Consider the following 25,419-nt stretch of genomic DNA (forward strand, 5'->3'; position numbering starts at 1 on the left):
AAATGTTTACTTTATCCTCATTTGTTTTTTGATAGGCAATGCTATGGAAGAGTTCATGATTGAATTTTAATGATACACATATTACTTTCAGCATGGAGTTTGTGTGTTTCATTGCTAATTGTTCAAGATATTGTAGGAATAAAGTGCATACAGCCCCGAGAGGAGATCTAGCATCTATGCTCTCTTCAAATACCAGTATAAAAGTTCCCTGATACTCTAAAAACAATTAATCTTCCTTACATTCCATTATCTTATCAATAGTTTTCATTTTCCTTGTTTTCCCCTGATCTTTCCAAAGTCACTCTGAGGTACAGTCCACAATGTCACTCACCTTCAGGCACTCCAGCCAAGTGGTTAGTCATCATTCATGAGTGTTGGCCAAATAGCAAAATGCTTGCCTCTTGAATCAGAAGATTGGGACTCAGCAACTCACTCCAAAACTTTAATTCAGGTTGATGCTCTCAGTGCAGTCCTGAGGGACCATCAGCACTAAAGGATGTGCTGTTTTCTCAGATGAATGTAAAAGATCCCATGTACCAAGTGGAAGCATAGGAAAAATTATCATAGAATCCCTACAGTGCAAAAGGAGGCCATTTGGCCCATTGAGCCTGCACTGACAACAATCCCACCCAGGCCTTATGCCTGTAACCCTACATATTTACCCTACTCATCTCCTTGCCATTAAGGGGCAATTTAGCTTGGCCAATTCACCTAACCAGCAAATCTTTGGAGTGTGGGAGGAAACCCATGTAGACAATATACAGACTCTGCACATACAGTGACCCAAGGAGGGGAGGTTTCCCTGGTGGGACAATACCTGGCCAATATTTATCCTCAACTAATAAAACAAATATAAGCAGATAATCTGGTCATCATCTGATATGTGAGGAAGCTTGCTGTTGTACAATTTGGCTGCCATGTTTCCTGCACTGCCACAATGACTACAATTAAAAAAGTACTCAACTGGCTGTGATGTGTTTTGGGATGTCCTTTGTGGAATGAGTTATTTAAGTGCAATTCCTTTGCTTTCTTTATATAAGTATCCAATGTGCACGGTCAGGCACACAAAGTTATCTGTATTTGTACTGTTGAATACTATATGACGATATTATGCCTTTGAGAAATATCTTTTTCATCATGTATCTTGTGCATTATTTGTTTTAGCAATCAGTCCTATTCACTGGTGCCACTTTGGCTGTAGCCAACAGCCCCTGTTGATACAGCAGAAGCATAATTGTTCCTAATTGCTGGAATGTTTGTTTTAGTCTGGGTTAATGCTGTTGGTCATTTTAGTTTTTCACCTGAGGTTTTTCAGAGTAGGGCTTGATTAGGTTGACCGACAGAAAAAAAATCATGTGATTGGGCAGGATGAGACTTACACAGAGAAATCAAGTCAGCTGCTGCTTGGATCTTCAGAAAGAGGTAGCTTTCTCTGTCTTGAACATAAAACATTACAGCGCAGTACAGGCCCTTCGGTCCTCGATGTTGCACCAACCAGTGGAACCAATCTAATGACCCTCTAGCCTAAACTATTTCAATATTATCCATATGCCTATCCAATGACCATTTGAATGCCCTTAAAGTTGGCGAGTCCACAACTGCTGCAGGCAGGGCACTCCACAACCTTACTACTCTACTTTCTCCTACTCTCTCTGGATTTGGATCCTGGGACTGCCAGGAAATATGTCATTTTCTCTGGAAGCTGCTGTATGGAAATCAGGAGACAGGTGTCTTTCTCTTACTCTAAAAGGCTGGAAACCCCTGTGAGCTTATTTGTTCCTTGTGCTAACTGATTCTGAAGAAGGATGTTTGTTTGTGGGGCTAATGCTTACATCGAAACTATAGAGATAGCTAACTGTTAAGGATTATACCTTGTTATGATTAAAATATTTCAATTGGTAAAAGTTATGATAATTTTTTTGGTTATGTTTTAACTGTGTTGTTAAATTTTGTTTTAATTAACAGCTAGTTAAATAGAGAAATGAAGAAAAGCTTTCAAAAAGTTAAGTTAAAAGAACAAAGAGAAACTGCCTTTTTGAAGCAGAATACTGCTCAGGGAAGTCAAAGTCTTCTTGGTTCTTCAGTTGGAGACTGAGTATCTGAGTTTGTTTAGAAATTCAGATGCATTTTGCAATTCAAGATAAAGGAAGCCTGAGAGGTGGAAAACTTGGTGCTGGATTTCTTGTTAAAAGTGGAGTGGAAAGCTTTGTTCAAAAAGATGGTTAAAAAACCTGGAATGGATTCTTAATGCAAACAGCTAATGGAAAGTATTAACATAAGAACATAAGAAATAGGAGCAGGAGTAGGCCATCTGGCCCTTCGAGCCTGCCCCGCCATTCAATAAGATCATGGCTGATCTGTCGTGGCTCAGTTCCACTTTCCCGCCCTCTCCCCATAACCCTTAATCCCCTCTCTTATCAAAAACCCATCAACCCGCTTCTTAAAAATATTTAGCGAGGCAGCCTCCACCACTTCAATGGGCAGAGAATTCCAGAGATTCACCACCCTTTGAGTGAAGAAGTTCCTCCTCAACTCCGTTCTGAACTGCCCCCCCTTTATCTTGAGGCTGTGCCCCCTAGTCCTACTGTCTTTTTTGAGCGGGAAGAGTCTTTCCACCTCTATCCTATCCATCCCATTCATCATCTTATACGTCTCAATGAGATCTCCCCTCATTCTTCTAAACTCTAACGAGTACAAGCCTAGTTTATTCAGCCTCTCCTCATAGCTCAACCCCCTCAACTCCGGTATCAGCCTAGTAAACCTCCTCTGCACTCCCTCCAAGGCCAAAATATCCTTGCGCAGGTGCGGCGCCCAAAACTGCACACAGTACTCCAGCTGCGGCCTCACCAATGCCCTATACAGCTGCAGCAAGACCTCCCTACTTTTATATTCAATCCCCCTCGCTATGAAGGCCAGCATCCCATTCGCCTTCCTGACCACCTGCTGCACCTGCAGGCTGGGTTTTTGCGACTCATGCACAAGGACCCCGAGGTCCCTCTGCACCGTCGCCTGCTGCAGTTTTTCGCCACGTAAGTAATAGTCCTTCCTACCATTCTTCCTACCAAAGTGGACCACCTCACACTTGCCAACATTAAATTCCATTTGCCATTTCCTGGCCCATTCGCCCAGCCTATCTAGATCCTTCTGCAGACTCTCCACACCCTCCGCACAATTTGCCTTTCCCCCAATCTTGGTGTCATCAGCAAATTTCGACACCCTACACTCGGTTCCCTCCTCCAGATCATCTATATAAATGGTAAATAGCTGAGGCTATTTTTTGAAAGAAGATATTAAATTATCTCTTCTTGGGAGTGGAGTTTGGAAACACTCATGTGACAATCATCTAAGGGGATTGTGAGAAGAAATCCACAGAAGATTGGCTTCAAAGTGGGGTATTACCATTGAAAACAGTACATATTTGTGAAGCTAAAGGAGATTAATGGAGCGTTGTATCATAATCAAACATATTTCATGTTCAAAAACTTTTCTTGTTGCTAAAACCAATTAGTGGTCCCATGGCTCAGTTCCACCGTGTTTTCTAAAAAAATAAAAGTTATGATCCTTTGAGTCAGGGTTTCATTCTGGACCATCCAGTATCAGCACTTGGATAATATTAGCATATGTAAAGCACCCAATGTTACATTATCAACCAGTGTACGTATGTGTATAACAGAAATAGACAAGAAGACTACATGTGCCAATTTGAGCTCTATAAATTAATAGAATATTAACTACTTAAAATTTATTAGTATCACAAGTAGGCTTACATTGACACTGCAATGAAATTTCTGTGAGAATCCCCGAGTTGGAACACTCTGGCACCTGGTCGGGTACATAAGAACATAAGAAATAGGAGCAGGAGTAGGCCATCTAGCCCTTCGAGCCTGCCCCGCCATTCAATAAGATCATGGCTGATCTGTCGTGGCTTAGTTCCACATTCCCGCCCTCTCCCCATAACCCTTAATCCCCTCTCTTATCAAAAACCCATCAACCTGCGTCTTAAAAATATTTAGCAAGGCAGCTGTGCCCCCTAGTCCTACTGTCCTTTCTGAGCAGGAAGAGTCTCTCCACCTCTATCCTATCCATCCCATTCATCATCTTATATGTCTCAATGAGATCTCCCCTCATTCTTCTAAACTCTAACGAGTACAGTGTTTTTCGCCACGTAAGTAATAGTCCTTCCTACCATTATTCCTACCAAAGTGGACCACCTCGCACTTGCCAACATTAAATTCCATTTGCCAGTTCCTGACCCATTCGCCCAGCCTATCTAGATCCTTCTGCAGACTCTCCACACCCTCCGCGCAATTTGCCGTTCCACCAATCTTGGTGTCATCAGCAAATTTCGACACCATACACTCGGTTCCCTCCTCCAGATCATCTATATAAATGGTAAATAACTGAGGCCCCAGCACCGACCCCTGGGGCACTCCACTAGTCACCAACCGCCAATCCGAATAGCACCCATTAACCCCCACTCTCTGCCTCCTATTTGACAACCAATCCTCTATCCACGCTAACACCCTACCCCCAACTCCATGCCTCCTTACCTTCTGCAATAACCTCTTGTGAGGTCCCTTGTCAAACGCCTTCTGAAAATCAAGAAAGACCACATCCACCGGCTCTCCTCTATCCACCGCCCAAGGCACATCCTCATAGAACTCCAATAAATTTGTGAGACACGACTTCCCCTTAACGAAACCGTGCTGCGTCTGCTCTATCAAGCAATTCCCCTCAAGATGCCTCGCTATTTCCTCCTTGATGACGGATTCTAACATTTTACCTACAACAGATGTTAAACTAACCGGCCTATAATTCCCTGCCTTTTGCCTACCACCCTTCTTAAACAACGGCGTAACATTAGCCGTTTTCCAATCTTCTGGCACTTTCCCGGAATCCAGCGACGTTTGGAAAATAACCACCAAGGCATCCACTATCACCTCCGCCATTTCTTTCAGAACCCTCGGATGCATTCCATCCGGTCCTGGGGACTTGTCCACAATCAGCCCCTCCAGTCTGTCGAGCACCGCCTCTCTAGTAACAATAATGTCATTGAGACCCTCCAGACCCTCGGGGTCCTTGTGCATGAGTTGCAAAAACCCAGCTTGCAGGTGCAGCATGTGGTCAGGAAGGCGAATGGGATGCTGGCCTTCATAGCGAGGGGGATTGAATATAAAAGTAAGGAGGTCTTGCTGCAGCTGTATAGGGCATTGGTGAGGCCGCAGCTGGACTACTGTGTGCAGTTTTGGGCGCCGCACCTGCGCAAAGATATTTTGGCCTTGGAGGGAGTGCAGAGGAGGTTTACTAGGCTGATACCGGAGTTGAGGGGGTTGAGCTATGAGGAGAGGCTGAATAAACTAGGCTTGTACTCGTTAGAGTTTAGAAGAATGAGGGGAGATCTCATTGAGACGTATAAGATGATGAATGGGATGGATAGGATAGAGGTGGAGAGACTCTTCCCGCTCAAAAAAGACAGTAGGACTAGGGGGCACAGCCTCAAGATAAAGGGGGGGGCGGTTTAGAACGGAGTTGAGGAGGAACTTCAGGGTTATGGGGAGAGGGCGGGAAAGTGGAACTGAGCCACGACAGATCAGCCATGATCTTATTGAATGGCAGGGCAGGCTCGAAGGGCTAGATGGCCTACTCCTGCTCCTATTTCTTATGTTCTTATGTCCTACCACCTTTCCATCGTTAACACCCGGCAAATTATTCACGTTCTCCTCTGTGAAGACCGAAACAAAAAAGTTATTCAAGGCCTCAGCCATTTCCCCATCCCCTACCACTAAGTCCCGCCTCTCATCCTCTAAGGGTCCAACGTTCACCCTAGCCAGCCTCTTCCTTTTTATATATTTATAAAAACTCTTGCTATCCTTTTTTATATTAAGCGCTAGCCCAGCTTCATAGTTTCTCCTACCCTTCTTTATCAACCTTTGTTGACATTTAAACCTCTCCCAATCCTCTTCTTGCCCACTACTCTTAGCTACTCTAAGCGCCTCCGCTTTTAATTTAACACTTTCCTTCACCTCCTTCATTATCCACGGCTTATTACCTCTCCTCCTACGGTCCTTTTTAACCATCGGAATAAATTTCCGCTGAGCACCAAGAAAGATCTCCTTAAAGATCCTCCACTGCTCCTCAGCAGACCTACCTTCCAACGCGCTCCCCCAGTCCACATTCGCCAATTCTTCTCTCATCCTATCGTACTCCCCTCTGTTCAAACAAAGGACGCGTGTCCGGGAACCCACTTTCTCCTCCTCCATCTGCACCAGAAACTCCACCATACAATGATCACTCTCCCCAAGAGGATCCCTCACCACAAGGTCCCTAATTCTACCTGCCTCATTACATAACACCAGATCCAAGATAGCTCGCTCCCTCGTCGGCTCCAACACACACTGTTCAAGGAAACTATCCACTGAGGGAGAATTTAGCACAGCCAATGCACCTAACCAGCACGTCATTTAGACTGTTGGAGGAAACTGGAGCACCTGGAAGAAATCCCACAGACATGTGGAGAAGGTGCAAACTCCGCATAGCCAGTGAGCCAAGCTGGATCCCTGATGCTGTGAGGCAGCAGTGCTAACCATTGTGCTACTGAGCCACCCCAACTTTTGGGGGGTGGGGGGAGGGGCTTGGGGAGAGAATTGAGAATGGCAACAACTTAAAAGGACGAGATAAACCCATGTAACCAACAAAGAATTATTTTAAAATACCATGCTATTGTGCCTCCCCTCCAATTCGATTTTCAAGTTTGCTGACGACACTACTGTAATGGGTTGGACCTCAAACAATGATGAGACAGAATACAGGAATGAGATAGAGTATCTGGTGAACTAGTGCAGCAACAATAATCTCTCCCTCAATGTCAACAAAATGAAGGAGATTGTCATCGGCTTCAGGAAAGGTAAAAGGAGAACATGCCCGTTTATATTGTTAGCGCGAGTGGGCGAAATGACCACTACGGACTCAGGGTGAAGTTCAATAATGGCACAGCTTTATTTTCTTTTTAACGTCGATGGAGAAGCACAGTCAGGACATACCATCGGACTGTCCCGAAAGCGCTCTAAAGACTCCCCCACAACAGGCTACAGTTATCCCTGAACTTCACGTTTCAAATGCTAATCCTTTATTTATAGTATTTGACTTCAGCCATCCTGTTTCGATGTTTGACTGTTGGAGCAATTGTTTTAAGTGTGTTAATTGTTTTTGTCTGGTTGGTTATCAACGGTCTAGAATCTGGGGTTTGAACTATAGGTGTGTCATTGATCTCAAAGAGGCTTGAGGCACCAGTGACGTTTCCTTAACTATGTTAATTTTAGGTGTCACCATGGGTTGTTTGACTGGTTTAACAGTGCTGATTTTGATGGGGTGGGGATGTGTTCTTTAATTTAGTGCCTGTAGGTTGCACCCTATCCAATTTCCCTTATGTGCTAGCCCTTTTCTAAAAGTACGCTCTTGCCTACTGATTGGTGTCTGTTAACTTTGTGATTTTAGTGGAGGGCTCGGAGGATAGCTTTAGTTTGCTTCCATTTTGCGTGCCCAATTTCATAAAATTTGTGGTCTAATAACAATATCAACAGGGTTGAGGTTGAAAGGGTTGAGAGCTTTTAGGTGTCCAGATCACCAACAACCTGTCCTGATCCCTCCCCATGCCGACACTATAGTTAAGAAAGCCCACCAATGCCTCTACTTTCTCAGAAGACTAAGGAAATTTAGCATGTCAGCTACAACTCTCACCAACTTTTACAGATGCATGTAGAAAGCATTCCCTCTGGTTGAATCACAGCTTGATATGGCTCCTGCTCTGCCCAAGACCACAAGGAACTACAAAAGGGTGTGGATATAACCCAATCCATCACGCAAACCAGCCTCCCATCCATTGACTCTGTCTACACTTCCTGCTGCCTCAGCAAAGCAGCCAGTATAATTAAGGACCCCGGACATTCTCTCTTCCACCTTCTTCCGTCGGGAAAAAGATACAAAAATCTGAGATCGCATACCAATCAACTCAAAAACAGCTTCTTCCCTGCTGTTGTCTGACTTTTGAATGGACTTGCTTTGCATTAAGTTGATCTTTCTCTAGACCTTAGCTATGACTGTAACTCTCGTTTCCTTCTCTATGAAAGTTATGTTTTGTTTATAGTGCTCAAGAAATAATACTTTTCACTGTATGTTAATACATACGACATTACAAATCAAATGTAGTAAATCTAAAGTAGAAGCCATGTTAAAAGAAACTCAAGTTTCAATAATTTGTATTATTGTTAAAACATTTATTGTACAAGTGCAATGTGGACAAGATATCCGGAGATGTAGAGAATACAGAGTAAAAATAAGCAAATTTAATTTAGAGTATCATCAGTATTTTCCCTGACAGTGTCCAAACCAAAACTGTTCAATAATCCATGTCGTACATTAATACAAAGGATTCCATCTAGTTAATTAGCAGCAGTTGTTCAGTGCAGCACAATAACTCAAGCAAATTAGATACACATTGACTGATACAATCAGTAATGTTTTGAAAGAATGTGCTTTAAATGAGGTGTTTGAATAATGTTGCCCAAGCCAACAAGAACTGAAGGAAAGCTCAGGTACATTTTCTCAATCTTTGGAAAGTTTAGATACTGAATTGAAGTCTCTAAATAATATGAGTGTTCAGGTTCTCAAGGAAAGATGAAAATTGAGGCCTTGAAAAAGACAACTTTTGATTAAAAGGTAAAGAACAAAATGATTTAGAAAGTATTTAAATATCACACATGACAAAAGTGAACATTCTTGTTTTTTTGTAAATTTAAAGCTACTTGGGATTGCTGATTGTGACCAGCATACTTCTCCCTTCAACATTTCCTTTTACCTTAAAATGACTATTGTAGCCTTGAGTTACATCTGTCCACCAAACATCACTTCTTCTTGCAGCAAAATCTGGTGAAATGTTCCTAATGCAAGGCTGAAATAATTACCTTTCCTGTTTTGCATTCAATTACACAATCTGGTAATTATCTGCAGGAGGCTAGAAGTCCACCTGGTGATATTTCAATATGCCTATTGGGAAAGCCAGGTTTGTGTTTAACATCAGCAGTAACTAAGACAAGCTGAACCAGACTGTTCTTAATCTTATCACACTCATTCATTTCCCAACTGAGCTTCCAACCAATCTTCTTATTACCTGCCTCTATCTCAATACATCTTCCGTCAACATCCTCAGCCAGGACTCTGCAAACTCCAAACTCAGACATGCTTCAGAATTCAGGAGGAGCTCTCATACTTGACTCAAAATGTTAACTGTTCCTCTCATCACAGAAGCTGTCGGATCTGCTGGCCGGAATTTTACCGCCCTGCCTGCCTTGGGAATTTTAGCGGGTGAGGGGCGGACCATGGGAAGATCCGTTGACCATGGGCAGGATTTTATGGTTTACGGACGAGCGAGGCTGTAAAATTCCACCTACTGAGCATTTCCAGCATTTTCTGTTTTTACTTAACAGCAAACTGTTGTTACAGGCAAAGAATTGGTTTATTTAAACACTCACACTGCTGTTCTGGGACTAACTCTAGAAAGTGTTGATTTAATGAAAAGATTCCACTTGGAATTCTGGGTTTTTCCTTAATAGTTGTGAAGTAAATCCACACAGCTATATTAGATACAGTAGGTATACCGCTACACGTACACACTGTTCAGTGTTTTTATTTTCTCATTATCATACATTATTTTCCAGCTTATGTAAAATTTGTGGATTCCAATAATACAAATTTTCAATGATAAAAATTTTGCCTCATGTCAGTCTTGAACAACTGGAGTAATTTCCCTCATGCAGTAAGAGCAACATGGTGGTACAGTCATTAGCACTGCTGCCTCACGCACTTAATTAGTCTCGGGTGACTGCCTGTGTGTTGTTTGCAAATTCTCCCCATGTCTCTGAGTTTCCTCCCACACTCCAAAGATGTGCAGGTTATGTTGATTGTCAATGGTAAATAGCCCCTTAGTGTCAGGGAGATTAGCAGTGTGGAGTTACAGGGATAGGGCTTGGGTGGGATTTTTGTTGGTGCAGGCCTGATGGGCTGAATGGCCTCCTCCTGCATTGTGGGGATTCTACGATGGAATACTAATACTAATAATGCTACTGGTAATCAATAATATTTTGAATGTGTGTGTTTCAAAAGATAAATAACATTCGAATGTATTCACTTTTAAAATCCTCTGATAGCTCTGTTGGGGGAGATGGGAGAGTTTATTTTTATAGCTGAGAATACCATCTGTAAAATGCCCTGATCTTTATGGAGCCTGTTACTGCCTCTAGCAGTCCTCACCCCACCACAGTGACGGTGTAAAACGCTTCCATTCATTTCGCTTCCTTTTAAAGAGGCTAAAAATTTGGAGAGAAAACTGGTCTGTGCAATCTGAGAGATATACGCGTTTTCTGGCACAGTCAAATTCTGGTAAGATCACCCCCAAAGTCTCCACTTTGAGCTTGCATTATTTATAGCACAATAGCAAAACAAATGATATTTGGGTCAGGGTCAGAGCTCAGTTGGCTCCCAGAAGTTTCTTTGTAGCACTGGCCAAGGAACTAGGAAATGCAATACTTAAATCCTATTGCATCATCAATGGGAAGGTATCATTAAACAGTGTAATATTTTCAACCAGGCATTTCATTCTCAATGTAGGCATTGGAATTGATGAAAAAGGTTTGCGCAGGAAGCATGCATAGTTACATGATTATGTTCAACGATTTATGATCATGAGTAAAAAGCACATCACTGACATTACAAAGTACAATAATATCATGATCCCCAACATTTCCACAATAACATACTGAACAATTAATAAACTGTTTTAAGCTATTCATTAGTGTCACAAGTAGGCTTACATTAACACTGAATGAAGTTACTGTGAAAATCCCCTAATCGCTTCACTCTGGCACTTGTTTGGGTACACCGAGAGAATTTAGTATGGCCAATACACCTAACCAGCTGGACTGTGGGAGGAAACTACAGTACCCAGAGGTGGACTATGCAGTTCCTGTACAGACAGTGACCCAAGCTGGGCATCAAACCCAGGTCCCAGATCACTGTGCCACCATGCCACCCTAACAGTCACATTCACAATGTGCAGTTAATTACTTTTATTTTGTCAACTTGCTGCACAGATTGAGGATGCTGCTTTAAACATAATGTCACTGACCTTCCCTTTGTATTCAAGCTACATAGTGCAGCTGACACGATCATGGTCAGCATTGCTTGACCAGTCTTCTCTCAGCTATGGGCTACATTCCTGCTATGGAAAACTGTGGGTTATATTCTTGACTTTGGTTAATCTAATCATTTTTTATTTTGCAATCAAGTGAAAATAGAAAGGTGTTGAGGATAGCCCACGGTCAGTAACTCGACAAAGGATCATCCAGGCTCAAAATGTTGGCTCTAGTCTTTCTCCACTGAGGCTGTCATACCTGCTTTGATTTTCCAATAATTACTGTGTTTGTTTGATTCCAGCAACTTTTTGCCTTCATCATTTCAACCCACACCTATTCAAATATTCCACTGTTCTTATGCAGTGAAGATGACACTTGGAATAGTTTGAGCACTTCCCATGCCTTGGCAGCCACCTGTCTCAACAGACCACCATTGACGAGGCGATCCAACACTGGATCAGCTGTACCCATTCATCCTTCTACAAACTATAGCAGCAAGTGTTTGACGTCAAAGTTGACAAAAGTCTTGTATACAGAACGGTTATTGTCACGCTCTCTTGTACTACAGTGAGAACTAGACTGTGTACTGGTGACGCATCGGAGAAATTCCATCTGCAATGCCTCTAATGCATCTTCCAGCTTTGATGGGAGGACTGTCAAACAAATGTGAGCATCCTTATTGAAACCAGGCAGAATGCTTGCAAAATCAACTACAATGGATCAGCATTCCAGGGGAGGACAAATAAAACACTTCAAAGATAGTCTGAAGCTTCTCTTGAAGCACAGCGGCATTGATAAAATTATAGAAAAAGTTTGAAATGTCCCCTACTTGGCACTTCATGCTGATCTATTCTGCCCATCCAAAAGGACAACTCCCACACACAACTTCAACACAAATTCCACCTGGACAAATGAATGGGAATCACTGGACAGAATAAACAAGTACCTGGTCTCAAACCCAACAGCTGTCTGGTTTCAACTTTCCAAGGAAAAAGTAGTCCATCCTCAACAGGCTCAGGAATGGCCACTGCCCCCTGCTTGGCCAACCTCCAGAGATGGGGCATTAGTGTCATTCCCCCTATGTGCCTGTGGGAGAGAACTAACAATGCACCACATCATTGAAGAGTGTCCAATCCACAGCCTCAGCAAAAGCCAGTCCACACTCAGCACAGCAAGACCAGAAAAAACTGTGTGGCTTAGGGATTTCACATTTGCTAAATAAATTACCATTAATGTTTGGGAGGAACTTGTTACCAATCATTAAAAATGATGACAACTTGTCCAGCAAGCTTTCTTACAAATTAGGAGGAGTAGGCCATTTGGCCCCTTAAGCTATTCAATAAAATGAAGCTGCATCAAGCTTCAAGTCCAAACGTCACGATGATGGCTGGCAGCAAAGGAGAAATCCCATTTCTTCCCTCCCCCACATGTTGAAAGATGTGCAGTTGAGAATCAACAAGTTCAGTTACATGAAGCCCCAGGAACTTGTGACCCTGCATAGAGGTCAACCTCAAATCGAGGAACTGTCAACGGCAATGACAGTTTAGGTAAACTTACAGCTCTGTCAGGGAGGCAGTTCTAGGATTCTGACCCAGTTACAATGAAAGAACAGCAATATATTTTTGAGTTAGGATGAGGTGTGATTTGGAGGGGTGCTTGCAAGGGATGACAGTTCCTTGTGCCTGCATCCCTGCTCCTTCTAGGCAGTAGAGGTAGTCAGTTTAGAATGTGCCTTTTGCTGCCACTGTGGATCAGTGGTGGAAGGATTGAATGTTTAAGGCAGTGGATGGGGTGCCAATCAAACAGGCAACTTTGAGCTTTTTAAATGTTGTCAAAATTATACTCATTCCAGCAAATGAAGAGCATTCCATTTTAAAACTTTACTTCCTTACTTTCATACTTGATGACTGGCTTAGAAAACCTTGGATCCTGTTTTGCTTTTTTAAAAGCTGCCTTCTCAGTTTCTTCTCCCATCTGAAAATCCTGTGTACACCCTCAATTGTAACATCACCATTATTCCCAAAGAAACTGGTGCATTAATCCAGTGCTTTATACTGCTGAGCCACACTATCACACAGCCTCTCAACATTCTACACAACACGTGTAAACTGTATCTTCAGTTGCAGTCAAATATTCACAATTCTATATTTTCATGTCCCTAAGAAAGCAGAAAATGGATTCCAGGGATGAAAGAATGTTCCAGCACAATAATTTCTGAATATCCTCTGTAATCACATACATACTGTGGAAATGAAGACAATTTCTAAAATGAACGAAAATTCCAGTGCAGTCTGAATTGTTCACCACTAACAATTATACAAATAAAATGGTTTCTAACAACCTAATGACTGACAGATGGAAAATATAACACTAGTAACAATCCATTATGAATGCCAGGAAGTCTTAAATGAAAACAATTATTTTATGAAGTACATTTAACAAGTGATTGATATCTATATTGAGACTAAAATACAGTCACAAGTTATTACGGCACAGAAGACACCCATTCAGCCCATTAAATCCACGCAGAGTGGAGTTTAAAGGGAATGTTTTGGTTAATCAACATATTTTCCAATCAATGTTTATTCAACCACTGGTTGCCAGTACAGTCCTATTTAAAATATACTGAATTAACGCTGGAGGCAAAATAGGTCAATCAGAAATTCTGGGTTCCTATGTTTAATCCTTATGTAAGTTACACCCAATTTGTGGAATTGCCCATTTCATGAACTGGGCACTGAAAGGGCAACGAAATAGGCCGCTTGATTGTTTGTTTCATTAAGTGGCCAGTGCATGAGTCTGAAAATCTTATTTGTGGAATTGTTGCTCAAGGTTGTTGCAGTATGCAAGCTTAACATCATGCACCAAGCGACTCAATAATAGAATGAATAATATAAATTTGGGAAAGAAAGTTTATTGCCAAACTGGTGGTTGGTGGAAGGTGTAAGATTTCATGCAAATTTCAAAAGGATCAGTTTATCGCTCTATTATACATGGATGAAAATATGACAGCATTCACACCCCTGTAGAATAAGTCTAAAAGCACAGAGATCTATACTAACTTAACTCCAACAAACACTGAAGCTGGGTGATTGCATTAAGAGCTGTTGTTTTGTGGTCTGCTGAATATGAACAGAAGGTTATTATTATCCTTAAGTGTGGGAAAACTGGACTGAAACGCTCAAGAATATCACATCCAGAAAACTATCATGCTTACACGTCTATGCAACAAGCCCACACTGAAACTGGCCATGGTGGTAAAAAGACTTACAAGAAACTTTCTGAAAAATATGCAAACATTCCATGATCCCTGATAGGGCAGTACATTTGTTACTGATAGAGATGCACCTAAAAGCATTGCAGGCAGGAGACAACAGCTGGGGTGGTTGTGAGACTCTGTTTGTCAACAACTTGAATGAATGTGGACAATCAGGCCTGGTTGACATGCAGACCTATGAAGGGCAAGGCAGAAGCTACTGTTTAATACTGCACTGCATGGAACACCTAACCAAATTCCTCAAAGGTGGCACTGTGGCACAGTGGTTAGCACAGTTGCTTCACAGCACCAAGGACCCAAATTTGATTCCAGTCTTGGGTGAACGTCTGTGGGGAATTTGTATGTTCTCCCCGTATCTGCATAGGTTTCTTCTGTGTGCTCTGGTTTCCTCCCACAGTGCTAAGATGTGTAGGTTAGGTGGATTAACCATGCTAAATTACCCCTTAGTGCCTCAAGATGTGTAAGTTAGGGGAATTAGACATTGTAAATATGTGGGGTTACGAAGATAGGGTGGGGAGAGGGCCTAGGTAAGATACTCTGTCAGGAGAGTTGATGCAGAATAGTCTCCTTCTGATTCTATGATCTTCTATGACTAGCCATTTCATGAAATGGGCAGTTTCACAAATTGGGTGTAACATATAGATTATCTATATCCAAAGAGTAGATCAAAAGCATAAGGTGTAACATCCAGTCAATCACCAATCTGCTGATCAAGATCATACTTTGGGGCAACTAGTATTGTTGAAAAGCAATATAATAGTAAACAATATAATATATATAATATTGTTTATTATATTACTTTTCAACAATACTAGTTGAACTAACCAATATCTATAGGATAGATATTGCTATCTCTATCCTAGCCTACACAATGTCCGATTCATTTGTTACCTCTGTCCTTCATAATCTATTCTGTAATCAGCTGGTTACTCAATAAATCCATAAATATATTCCCTTGAATGTGAATATAAATTTGACGCAAGCGTTAACATGTTTAAAATAAATCACCCAGCACCTGCGATATAATGGCAGATAGAGGAACATAAAACTAATCATCAACGGTACTAATTTCTAGACTCAGAACAGTATAGTGGTACAAGAAGCAACTACATTGTTTTGTTAATAGTTTAGCACAGTGTAAATGATTAACAAGTTAATTTTCTGTCCACCTCAGTGGGATATATTCTCCCATGAGTGTTATGCTCCCATGTGAATTATATGCCCACCAGAATATTAAAATAAATACATTTCTCTACTACAAAATATGGAAAATATACAAAATAAAGCATTAATTACATTTTTTAAAAGGTGGGACATGTGCCCAGATCCCTGGTGAGCAATCCCTATACAGTGTTCAGTATGTCCAATTTTACAACCAGTAATACAACACTGCTTAAGACCTTTACTTTTGCCTCTACACAAATATCTTCTTATCTGCTTACACAATCCCCAAACATAATTAAAATATAATTACATTGCAACAGTAGCACACAGATCCAGAGTGTGACAAGAGAAGTTTTTGGGGTGAAACAAGGGTCAGGGCCCAAGCTGACTCCAGCAGTTCACTCAGAAATCAGATCAAGATTTACAAGACAAATTTGGAATTGGTACAGAAGAACACTATTTAACACCGATACTAGACATGCAATGTAAATGTAATTTGGTTCATCTTTTCTCCAATTAGAATAGAATTAGCTCCCTTTGGCTCTCCTTAGACCTGATATCATTTTTATTCCCTTTCTTTGATTTTCCTTTCAATGTATCAGTCACATTGCAATTACTGATCAAAAATAGATAATAATACTTTATGTTGTGTTTCACCAATGAGTAATAGATTGTGACAAACCTTTCCTTGAATTTATATTTGTTCCATGAATTGAATTATAGATTCTAAAATATACAAAATATTTCTGCAATTTCTACCCTTTAATGACTTTTCTTTCAACATTAGATTAATTATTACACTCATTTTTGTATCAAATAAACTTCAGCTTATCTAAAACTCTGCTATCTCTATCCTAGCCAAATGTCCGATTCATTTGTTACCTCTGTCCTTCATAATCTATTCTGGATTCCAGTAACAAAATGCAAAGTTTTTCCCTTGCATTTAAAATCTATTCATGTGTCCTTTGAACTTCTAGCTTATTACCATCCCACATTCCCCTCCCCCACCTAGGCAGCTGTGCCTTAAACCAACAAGGCTTTAACTCTGGAATTCCCTCAATAAATCTATTTGCTTCTTTATATTAAGACGCGCCTTAAGCCCATCTATTTGATTAATCTTTTTACCATCCTCTGTAATACCTCATTCTTTGTCTGGCATTCACTTTTATTTTACTACGATTCTGTAAAATGCCTTTTGGAGGCAGTGGCAGCGTTCCTGACTCTAAAGCAGAAGGTTGAGGTTCAAGTCCCATTGCAGGACTTGATGGCAAAGGTAGGCACAATCAGAAGATTGAGTGTCAACCTGCAAATCTTTCCAACATATGTCAACGACAGGTAGTAACAGGAGGAGACATCCCTGGTCAGCCACGAACTTTGGATCCTCTACCATCACTATCCATAGCTCCAGACTACAATGTGCATATAAAAGTGCATGCTGCCGCAGCAACTCGGATTCCCTGAGTGAACTGTAACACACCACCACCAAAGTGCCTTTGGGTTTGTATCTACAGTAAAGTACAAGATTATTTTCTCTATATTCCTCACCAGCAGTTATTTTGTCAGTATTCAATGCTGTTACATTTTCAATATCAACAGTGATTTTTCTGTTCAATTCCTACTTACAATACTTGGGAGTATTTTCATCATTGTCATAATTAACTGGCACAGTAATGCCTCCAAGGCTAGATTCCTTTTGGGCTCGAATGGCCTATGAGAACTAAAACAAAGTATCCTCTGTTTCCTATTAATAATAAAATCAACACAGTATTCCCCTTTACATGAATCTTAACATCTTTGGCTTTCATTGTAGCTGTAAATCTCAAGTGGTCAACCTTTATACCAAATGCTTTCTGAAAGTTATATAATGTCCAGTTTCCTAACCTCACTAATTAACTGTTCCATCCTCAAATGCCAATAAAATTTGTTAAACATTAGTTTCCATTCATTGGCATATTAACTTGGATTAAGTTGCTGTCTTAATAAAACAGTGTTTGCCCACCATAGTTACCACATTAACAGTTGATCATTTCTAGGATTTTGCACAAGATTTTTAAAAAACTCAATTTTCTCCTCACACTGCCCTGTGTCTGATCTGCTTCTTAAATATTTTTTAAATGCATTCCGCTGTGGTTTGGTGCTTTTTGATCAAGCAGCTCAGAGTTCCTAAATTAATATTCACTTGGTGGCCTCTATTTTCTGCATGAAATTGGATGCATCCTGTTGCTTTGTTGCCTGCTTGAGAATACTGCCAATACTGTGTAGAAACTAATTTGTAGTTCCATCATATTGACAGCCTTCCTGTTGCATCCTTCGGATGGGGTACCAATGAAGGAGGCACTGAGCAGGCGGAAGAGAGAGAAAAGAAAATAGAGGTTGCTCTTCCACATCTTCTAGCCGGTGATTGCCCAACATTATTGACAGGGAGTGTTGGCCATCCATTCCTTCACTTCACTCACAAATGCTGCTCAGCACACAAATCAAGAAGTTAAACATGAGAAAAAACCTCTCAATGAGATACAAATTGGAGGACAAGGGAAGCAGCTAACTTTTAAAAAATAAGATGAGAAAACATTGTTCAATCTAACCACTGACAGTTTCCTTTCAGAATAGAAAAAAAAGAAATGTGGGACCATGGAAATTCTTTCTTTTCCTGGCCTCTTGTACATTTGGACCTCCTATCATTTCAAAGGAATGCTGCACTCATTGTTTTCAATGTCAAAGAAACACTTGTTATTCTTAATGTGCCATTCTGGCTGAATAGGTACTTCAGACTGAGACAAAGTCCTCGGTCTTAACCACCGCTCCATGCACTGGGCCACCAATGGATGACTGTTGACCTCAAATTTGTTAGCAAATAAACTGTCCCTTTGGGCAAGCCATTCCAGATCTCCCAGTCCATACACACAAATGCTGCGAACGTAGTGACCTGAAGGAAACAAAACAGATGAAAAAGGCAATTTATGTACAGTGATAGTTTTAAGTTCTATATTACAATTTTACAGTCACAATTCAAAAATTAAACTGCATTTGTCTCTGACCTAGAAGATGAAGGACAATTACTGTCAATGTTAATCAACAAGAACAAGACTGAGGTACGAGAATTCAGCAAAAAAAAAATCGAGGTCAGTCGTTTTGGGAAGGCACAGTGATAACACAAGGAAAAGCCTGCTCACACTGTTTAAACTGCCTGCCAACCACCTGACAATATAAGGTACAAAGAACAAAAATGTCCAGCACAGGACCAGGTCCTTACCTTCTGCCCTTCAAGTCTGCACCAATCATGATGTCTGCCTAAAACCGTATGCACTTATGGAGTCTGCATCCTTTCATTCCCATCCTATTCATTTATTCATCTAGTTGCCCCTTAAATGCCGCTATCATACCTGCTCCGACCGCCTCCCCAGGCAGTGCATTCCAGAAATTCATCACCCTCTATGTAAAAAACTGGCCTCGCATATCTCCTCTAACCTTTTCCCCGTGCACCTTAAACCTATGTTCCTTAATACTTTACTTTTCTACCTTAGGAAAGAACATCTGACTATCCACGCTGTCCATGCCACTCATAATCTTGTAGACCTCTATCAGGTCACCCCTCAACCTCCATCATTCCAGTGAGAACAAACCGAGTTTATCCAATCTCTCCTCATAGCTAGTACCCTCCCGACCAGGCAACATCCTGATAAACCTCCTCTGTACCCGCTCTAAAGCATCCACATCCTTCTGGTAGTGTGTCGACCAGAATCATACACAATAGTCTAAATGAGGCCTACTAAGGTTCTGTACAGCTGCAGCATGACCCAATTTTTATACTCAATGCCCCGACCAATGAAGGCAAGCATGCCATCTGCTTTCTTGACCACCTCATCCATCTGCATTGCCACTTTCAGTGATTGGTGGACATGTATGCCCAGATCTCGCCACCTGTCAATACTCCTAAGGATTCTACCATTTACTGTATAATTCCTACATGCATTGGACCTTCCAAAATGCATTATCTCACACTTGGATGGAGAAATGGCAAATGGAGTTTAATCCAGACAAATCTCCAACTGGTTTATATCTTGTTGTATTCTCTGACAATCCTCTTCACTATCCACAACACCAATTTGTGTGTCATCTATGAATTTACTGATCAGATCAGCTACATTTTCCTCCAAATCATTTACACATACTACAAACAACAAAGATCCCATTCAGAAAAGCACTCCTCTACTGCTACCTTCTATGGCTAAGCCAGTTCTATATCTATCTTGCCAGCTCTCGTCTGATCCCGTATGACTTCACCTTTCATACCAGTCTACCATGAGGTACCTTGTCAAAGACTTTACTGAAGTCCATGTATACAACATCCACTGCCTTTCCCTCATCTATCATCTTCGTCACTTCCTCGAAAAACTCGATCAAGTTAGTGAGGCACGATCTCCTCTTCACAAAACCATGCTGTCTATCACTAATAAGTCCATTTGTTTCCAAACATGAGTAAATCTTGTCCCTAAGAATGCTTTCCAATAATTTCCCTACCACCAATGTAAAGCTCACCGGCCTATAATTTCCTAGATCATCCCTGCTGCTCTTCTTAAACAGAGGAACAACATTGGCTATCCTCCAGTCCTCTGGAACTTCACCTGTAGCCAATGAGGATACAAAGATTTCTGTCAAGGTTCCAGCAATTTCTACCCTTTGCTTCCCTCAGTATTCTGGGTTAGATCCCATCAGGCCCTGGAGACTTACCTATTTTAATGCTTTTTAAGACACCCAATACCACCTCCTTTTTGATATCGTCATGACCCAGAATATCTACACACCGTACCCTAAGCTCCTCATCTATCAATTCCCTCTTTTTGGTGAATATTGAGGCAAAATGATCATTTAGTATCCCGCCCATTTCCTCTGGTTCCATGCATAGATTCCCTCCATTATCCTTGAGTGGACCAACCCTTTCCGCGGCTACCTTCTCGCTCTTTACATACATATTAATAGTAGGTTACTGTTTTCAATTTAGCTTGACATGTCTAAAGATTATGTGACAGAGGCTACATAAGAATAAACATACATCGAGATTAGAGAGAGCAAACAGGCCAACGGATATAGTGGATGTGCTGGATACTCCTTACACAATGCTGCAAAGTTGTTAGTTGTACATTTATAGTGCTTAATCATAAGAACATAAGAAATAGGAGCAGGAGTAGGCCATCTAGCCCTTCGAGCCTGCCCCGCCATTCAATAAGATCATGGCTGATCTGTTGTGGCTCAGTTCCACTTTCCCGCCCTCTCCCCATAACCCTTAATCCCCTCTCTTATCAAGAACCCATCAACCCGCTTCTTAAAAATATTTAGCGAGGCAGCCTCCACCACTTCAACGGGCAGAGAATTCCAGAGATTCACCACCCTTTGAGTGAAGAAGTTCCTCCTCAACTCCGTTCTAAACCGCCTCCCCTTTATCTTGAGGCTGTGCCCCCTAGTCCTACTGTCTTTTTTGAGCGGGAAGAGTCTCTCCACCTCTATCCTATCCATCCCATTCATCATCTTATACGTCTCAATGAGATCTCCCTTCATTCTTCTAAACTCTAACGAGTACAAGCCTAGTTTATTCAGCCTCTCCTCATAGCTCAACCCCCTCAACTCCGGTATCAGCCTAGTAAACCTCCTCTGCACTCCCTCCAGGGCCAAAATATCCTTGCGCAGGTGCGGCGCCCAAAACTGCACACAGTACTCCAGCTGCGGCCTCACCAATGCCCTATACAGCTGCAGCAAGACCTCCCTACTTTTATATTCAATCCCCCTCGCTATGAAGGCCAGCATCCCATTCGCCTTCCTGACCACCTGCTGCACCTGCAAGCTGGGTTTTTGCGACTCATGCACAAGGACCCCGAGGTCCCTCTGCACCGTCGCCTGCTGCAGTTTTTCGCCACGTAAGTAATAGTCCTTCCTACCATTCTTCCTACCAAAGTGGACCACCTCACACTTGCCAACATTAAATTCCATTTGCCATTTCCTGGCCCATTCGCCCAGCCTATCTAGATCCTTCTGCAGACTCTCCACACCCTCCGCACAATTTGCCTTTCCCCCAATCTTGGTGTCATCAGCAAATTTCGACACCCTGCACTCGGTTCCCTCCTCCAGATCATCTATGTAAATGGTAAATAGCTGAGGCCCCAGCACCGACCCCTGGGGCACCCCACTAGTCACCAACCGCCAATCCGAATAGCACCCATTGACCCCCACTCTCTGCCTCCTATTTGACAACCAATCCTCTATCCACGCTAACACCCTACCCCCAACTCCATGTCCCCTGACCTTCTGCAATAACCTCTTGTGAGGTACCTTGTCAAACGCCTTCTGAAAATCCAGAAAGACCACATCCACCGGCTCTCCTCTATCCACTGCCCTAGACACATCCTCATAGAACTCCAGTAAATTTGTCAGACACGACTTCCCTTTAATGAAACCGTGTTGCGTCCGCCCTATCAAGCAATTCCCTTCAAGATGCCTCGCAATTTCCTGCTTAATGACGGAGTCTAACATTTTACCTACCACAGACGTTAAACTAACCGGCCTATAATTCCCCGCCTTTTGCCTGGCACCCTTCTTAAACAACGGCGTAACATTAGCCGTTTTCCAATCTTCCGGCACTTCCCCAGAATCCAGCGACGTCTGGAAAATAACCACCAAGGCATCCACTATCACCTCCGCCATTTCTTTCAGAACCCTCGGATGCATTCCATCCGGTCCTGGGGACTTGTCCACAATCAGCCCCTCCAGTCTGTCGAGCACCACCTCTCTAGTAACAGTAATGTCATTAAGACCCTCCATTCCTACCACCTTTCCATCGCTAACACCCGGCAAATTATTCACGTCCTCCTCTGTGAAGACAGAAACAAAAAAGTTATTCAAGACCTTAGCCATATCCCCATCCCCTACCACTAGCTCCCCTTTCTCATCCTCTAAAGGACCAACGTTCACCCTAGCCAGCCTCTTCCTTTTTATATATTTATAAAAACTCTTGCTATCCTTTTTTATATTAAGTGCTAGCCCAGCCTCATAGCTTCTCCTACCCTCCTTTATCAACTTCTTTGTCAATCTTTGTTGACATTTAAACCTTTCCCAATCCTCTTCTCGCCCACTGCTCTTAGCTACTCTAAATTCCTCCGCTTTTAATTTAACACTTTCCTTCACCTCCTTCGTTATCCACGGCTTATTACCTCTCTTCCTACTGTCCTTTTTAACCATCGGAATAAATTTCTGCTGAGCACCAAGAAAGATCTCCTTAAAGATCCTCCACTGCTCCTCAGCAGACCTACCTTCCAACGCACTCCCCCAGTCCACATTCGCCAATTCTTCTCTCATCCTACCATACTCCCCTCTATTCAAACAAAGGACGCGTGTCCGGGAACCCACTTTCTCCTCCTCCATCTGCACCAGAAACTCCACCATACAATGATCACTCTCTCCAAGAGGATCCTTCACCGCAAGGTCCCTAATTCTACCCGCCTCATTACATAGCACCAGATCCAAGATAGCTCGCTCCCTCGTCGGCTCCAACACACACTGTTCAAGGAAATTATCCCGGTAGCATTCCAGGAACTCCTCCTCGAGCCCACCTCGTCCAACATGGGTCGACCAATCAATATGCAGATTGAAATCTCCCATAACTACTGCCGTCCCATTCCTGCACGCCGCACTTATTTGCGTGCTAACAGCCCGCCCCACCTCCAGATCATTATTCGGGGGCCTATAGATGACACCCACCAGCGTCTTCCTCCCTTTGCTGTTCCTAATCTCCACCCACAACGATTCCACGTTCTGCTCTTTGGCTCCGATATCATCCCTTGCTACCACCTTGATACTATCCTTAATCAGCAGAGCTACGCCACCCCCTCTTTCCTCCTGCCTATCCTTCCTAAACACTTGATAGCCCTGTACATTCATCTCCCAGTCCCTGTCACCTTGCAGCCACGTCTCTGTAATGGCCACCAGATCGTATCCATTTGTGTCGATCTGCGCCACCAGCTCATCCACTTTATTCCGAATGCTTCGTGCATTCAGATAAAGTGCTTTCATCCCAGCCTTCACCTGGACCCTATTTGCCGTAACGCCACCAATTGGGACATCCTCGGCCTCTTCCCTTACCTGTACCCTATCCTTAACTTTGGACCTCGTAGCGTCACCTACCCTCGCACCCTCCCCCCCCTAATTAGTTTAAAGCCCTGTCTACAGTCCTCTTTACTCGATTCGCCAACACTCTGGTCCCAGCACGATTCAGACCAACCCCATCCCGCCCGAACAAGTCCCACCTACCCCAATACTGGTGCCAATGCCCCATAAATTCGAACCCATTCCTCCCACACCAATCCCTGAGCCACCCATTCACTTCCTTTATCCTGTCAATCCTACGCCCGTCTGCACTCAGTTCAGGCAGTAGCCCAGAGACGACCACCTTGTCGGTTCTACTTTTTAATTCCATTCCCAGCTTCTCATACTCCCTCCCCAGATCCTCAGTCCGCACTTTGCCTACGTCGCCGGCACCCACATGTACTACAACGACCGGGTTCTCACCCTCCCACTCCAGGTTCCTCTGCAGCCCAGCTGCGACATCCTGTACCCGAGCACCAGGCAGACAACACACCCTTCTGTGCACTTTGTCATTGTGACAAAGGACAGTGTCAATACTCTTCACCCCACTATCTCCAATCACTACTACGTTCCTTTTCCCCTTCTCTTTGCCTATGTCCTGCTGCATCACTGTACCGTGTGCAGTTTGCTCACCAACCTCACCTGCCTCGTCCTCTTCCAGAGTGGAAGCAAGAACCTCAAACCTGTTATGCAGATTAAGAGGCTGAGGCCTCCGCTCCTCACCCCCCTTCCTCCTCCTCCCAGCAGTCCCCTTTTGTCCCTGACCCTTAGATTTAGCCAGTCTAGGGGCACCCTCTCTCCCCTTGATGAGCCTCAGTGTCTGTAGCTCAGAGGCCAGCTCATCCACCTTGAGCTGGAGCTCCTCCAGCAACCTGCACTTACTACAGACATGGCCACTGGGAAGGACCCTGGGGTCTGCCAGTTCCCACATCATACAGAAACCACACATCACATGCCCCTCCATTATTCACTGTAATTTTTTATGGGGAAAAAATTTTTTTCCTTGTTTCTTGCTGTAGTAGTTTTGAAAAAAATTTTTTTTCCTTGTTTTTTTTCAAACAAACTCACCTGGCCTTTTTTCCTCCAAGCCCTTTTTGATATTAAGCCCTATTAACTCACTCTGCTTCCCCCTCACTCCGCTGCCCGCTCAGACGCTGCCCGCTGTCTACACCAGGCCTCCTTTTAAATCTGGCGCTGATTTAAAGCAGGCTGGTCCACAAATGCCTTTTCACCACACCCTCAGAATTCTTAAAGCAGTAAATACAATAAATAAATGCTTTAAACAGTTCTACAAAGAGTAAAGTGCTTTAAACTTATTTTAAACAGGTTTTTAACAGGTAAAATCTTAGCTCTCTCTCAGCTCCAGCAAACAATGGAAGGCTTCACCGTGTGGCCAGATGCAGGTGGTGGATATTAACTAAGAGTTAATTTGGATTCCTATAAATAGGAACAGATTGAAACTGGGGTGAGAGTTTAGGAAGTGTTTACAATTTAGTCTGTAAAGTGTACTGTGAATGAAAAGTATCCAAAGATTGGCTTCTGTTTTATCATTCACCACTGGACTTTTTGAATTTTAACATGGCTATAATGGAGAGCTGATGCAAGAGCATGGTTGGAAACTAAACAATAAATTTTCCAGACAGAAACTAAAATCCTAGT

At 42.6% G+C, this 25,419-nt stretch overlaps 1 protein-coding gene across 5 annotated transcripts in view; it reads right to left on the bottom strand.

The window, feature by feature from the left end:
- Positions 1-13,397: 13,397 nt before the first annotated feature.
- The window catches only part of LOC145353433 (N-acetyllactosaminide beta-1,6-N-acetylglucosaminyl-transferase-like), a 57,296-nt gene continuing 45,274 nt past the window's right edge, over positions 13,398-25,419 (bottom strand). For 2 of the 5 annotated variants that reach the window (XR_013888702.1, XR_013888701.1), the window contains one exon: positions 18,447-18,553. Coding sequence is in view for 1 of the 5 variants with exons in the window: in XM_080204207.1 (XP_080060333.1) it covers positions 18,306-18,553 (248 nt within the window). In the remaining 4 variants the exon portion in view is untranslated. Of the gene's footprint in view, positions 18,554-25,419 lie in introns of all 5 variants that reach the window. The other 3 variants (XR_013888703.1, XR_013888700.1, XM_080204207.1) reach the window with 2 other exon arrangements.

The sequence above is a fragment of the Carcharhinus amblyrhynchos genome, chromosome 2 (assembly GCF_965287045.1).
Source record: "Carcharhinus amblyrhynchos chromosome 2, sCarAmb.v2.hapA, whole genome shotgun sequence".
In the NCBI taxonomy this organism is placed as follows: Eukaryota; Metazoa; Chordata; class Chondrichthyes; order Carcharhiniformes; family Carcharhinidae; genus Carcharhinus; species Carcharhinus amblyrhynchos.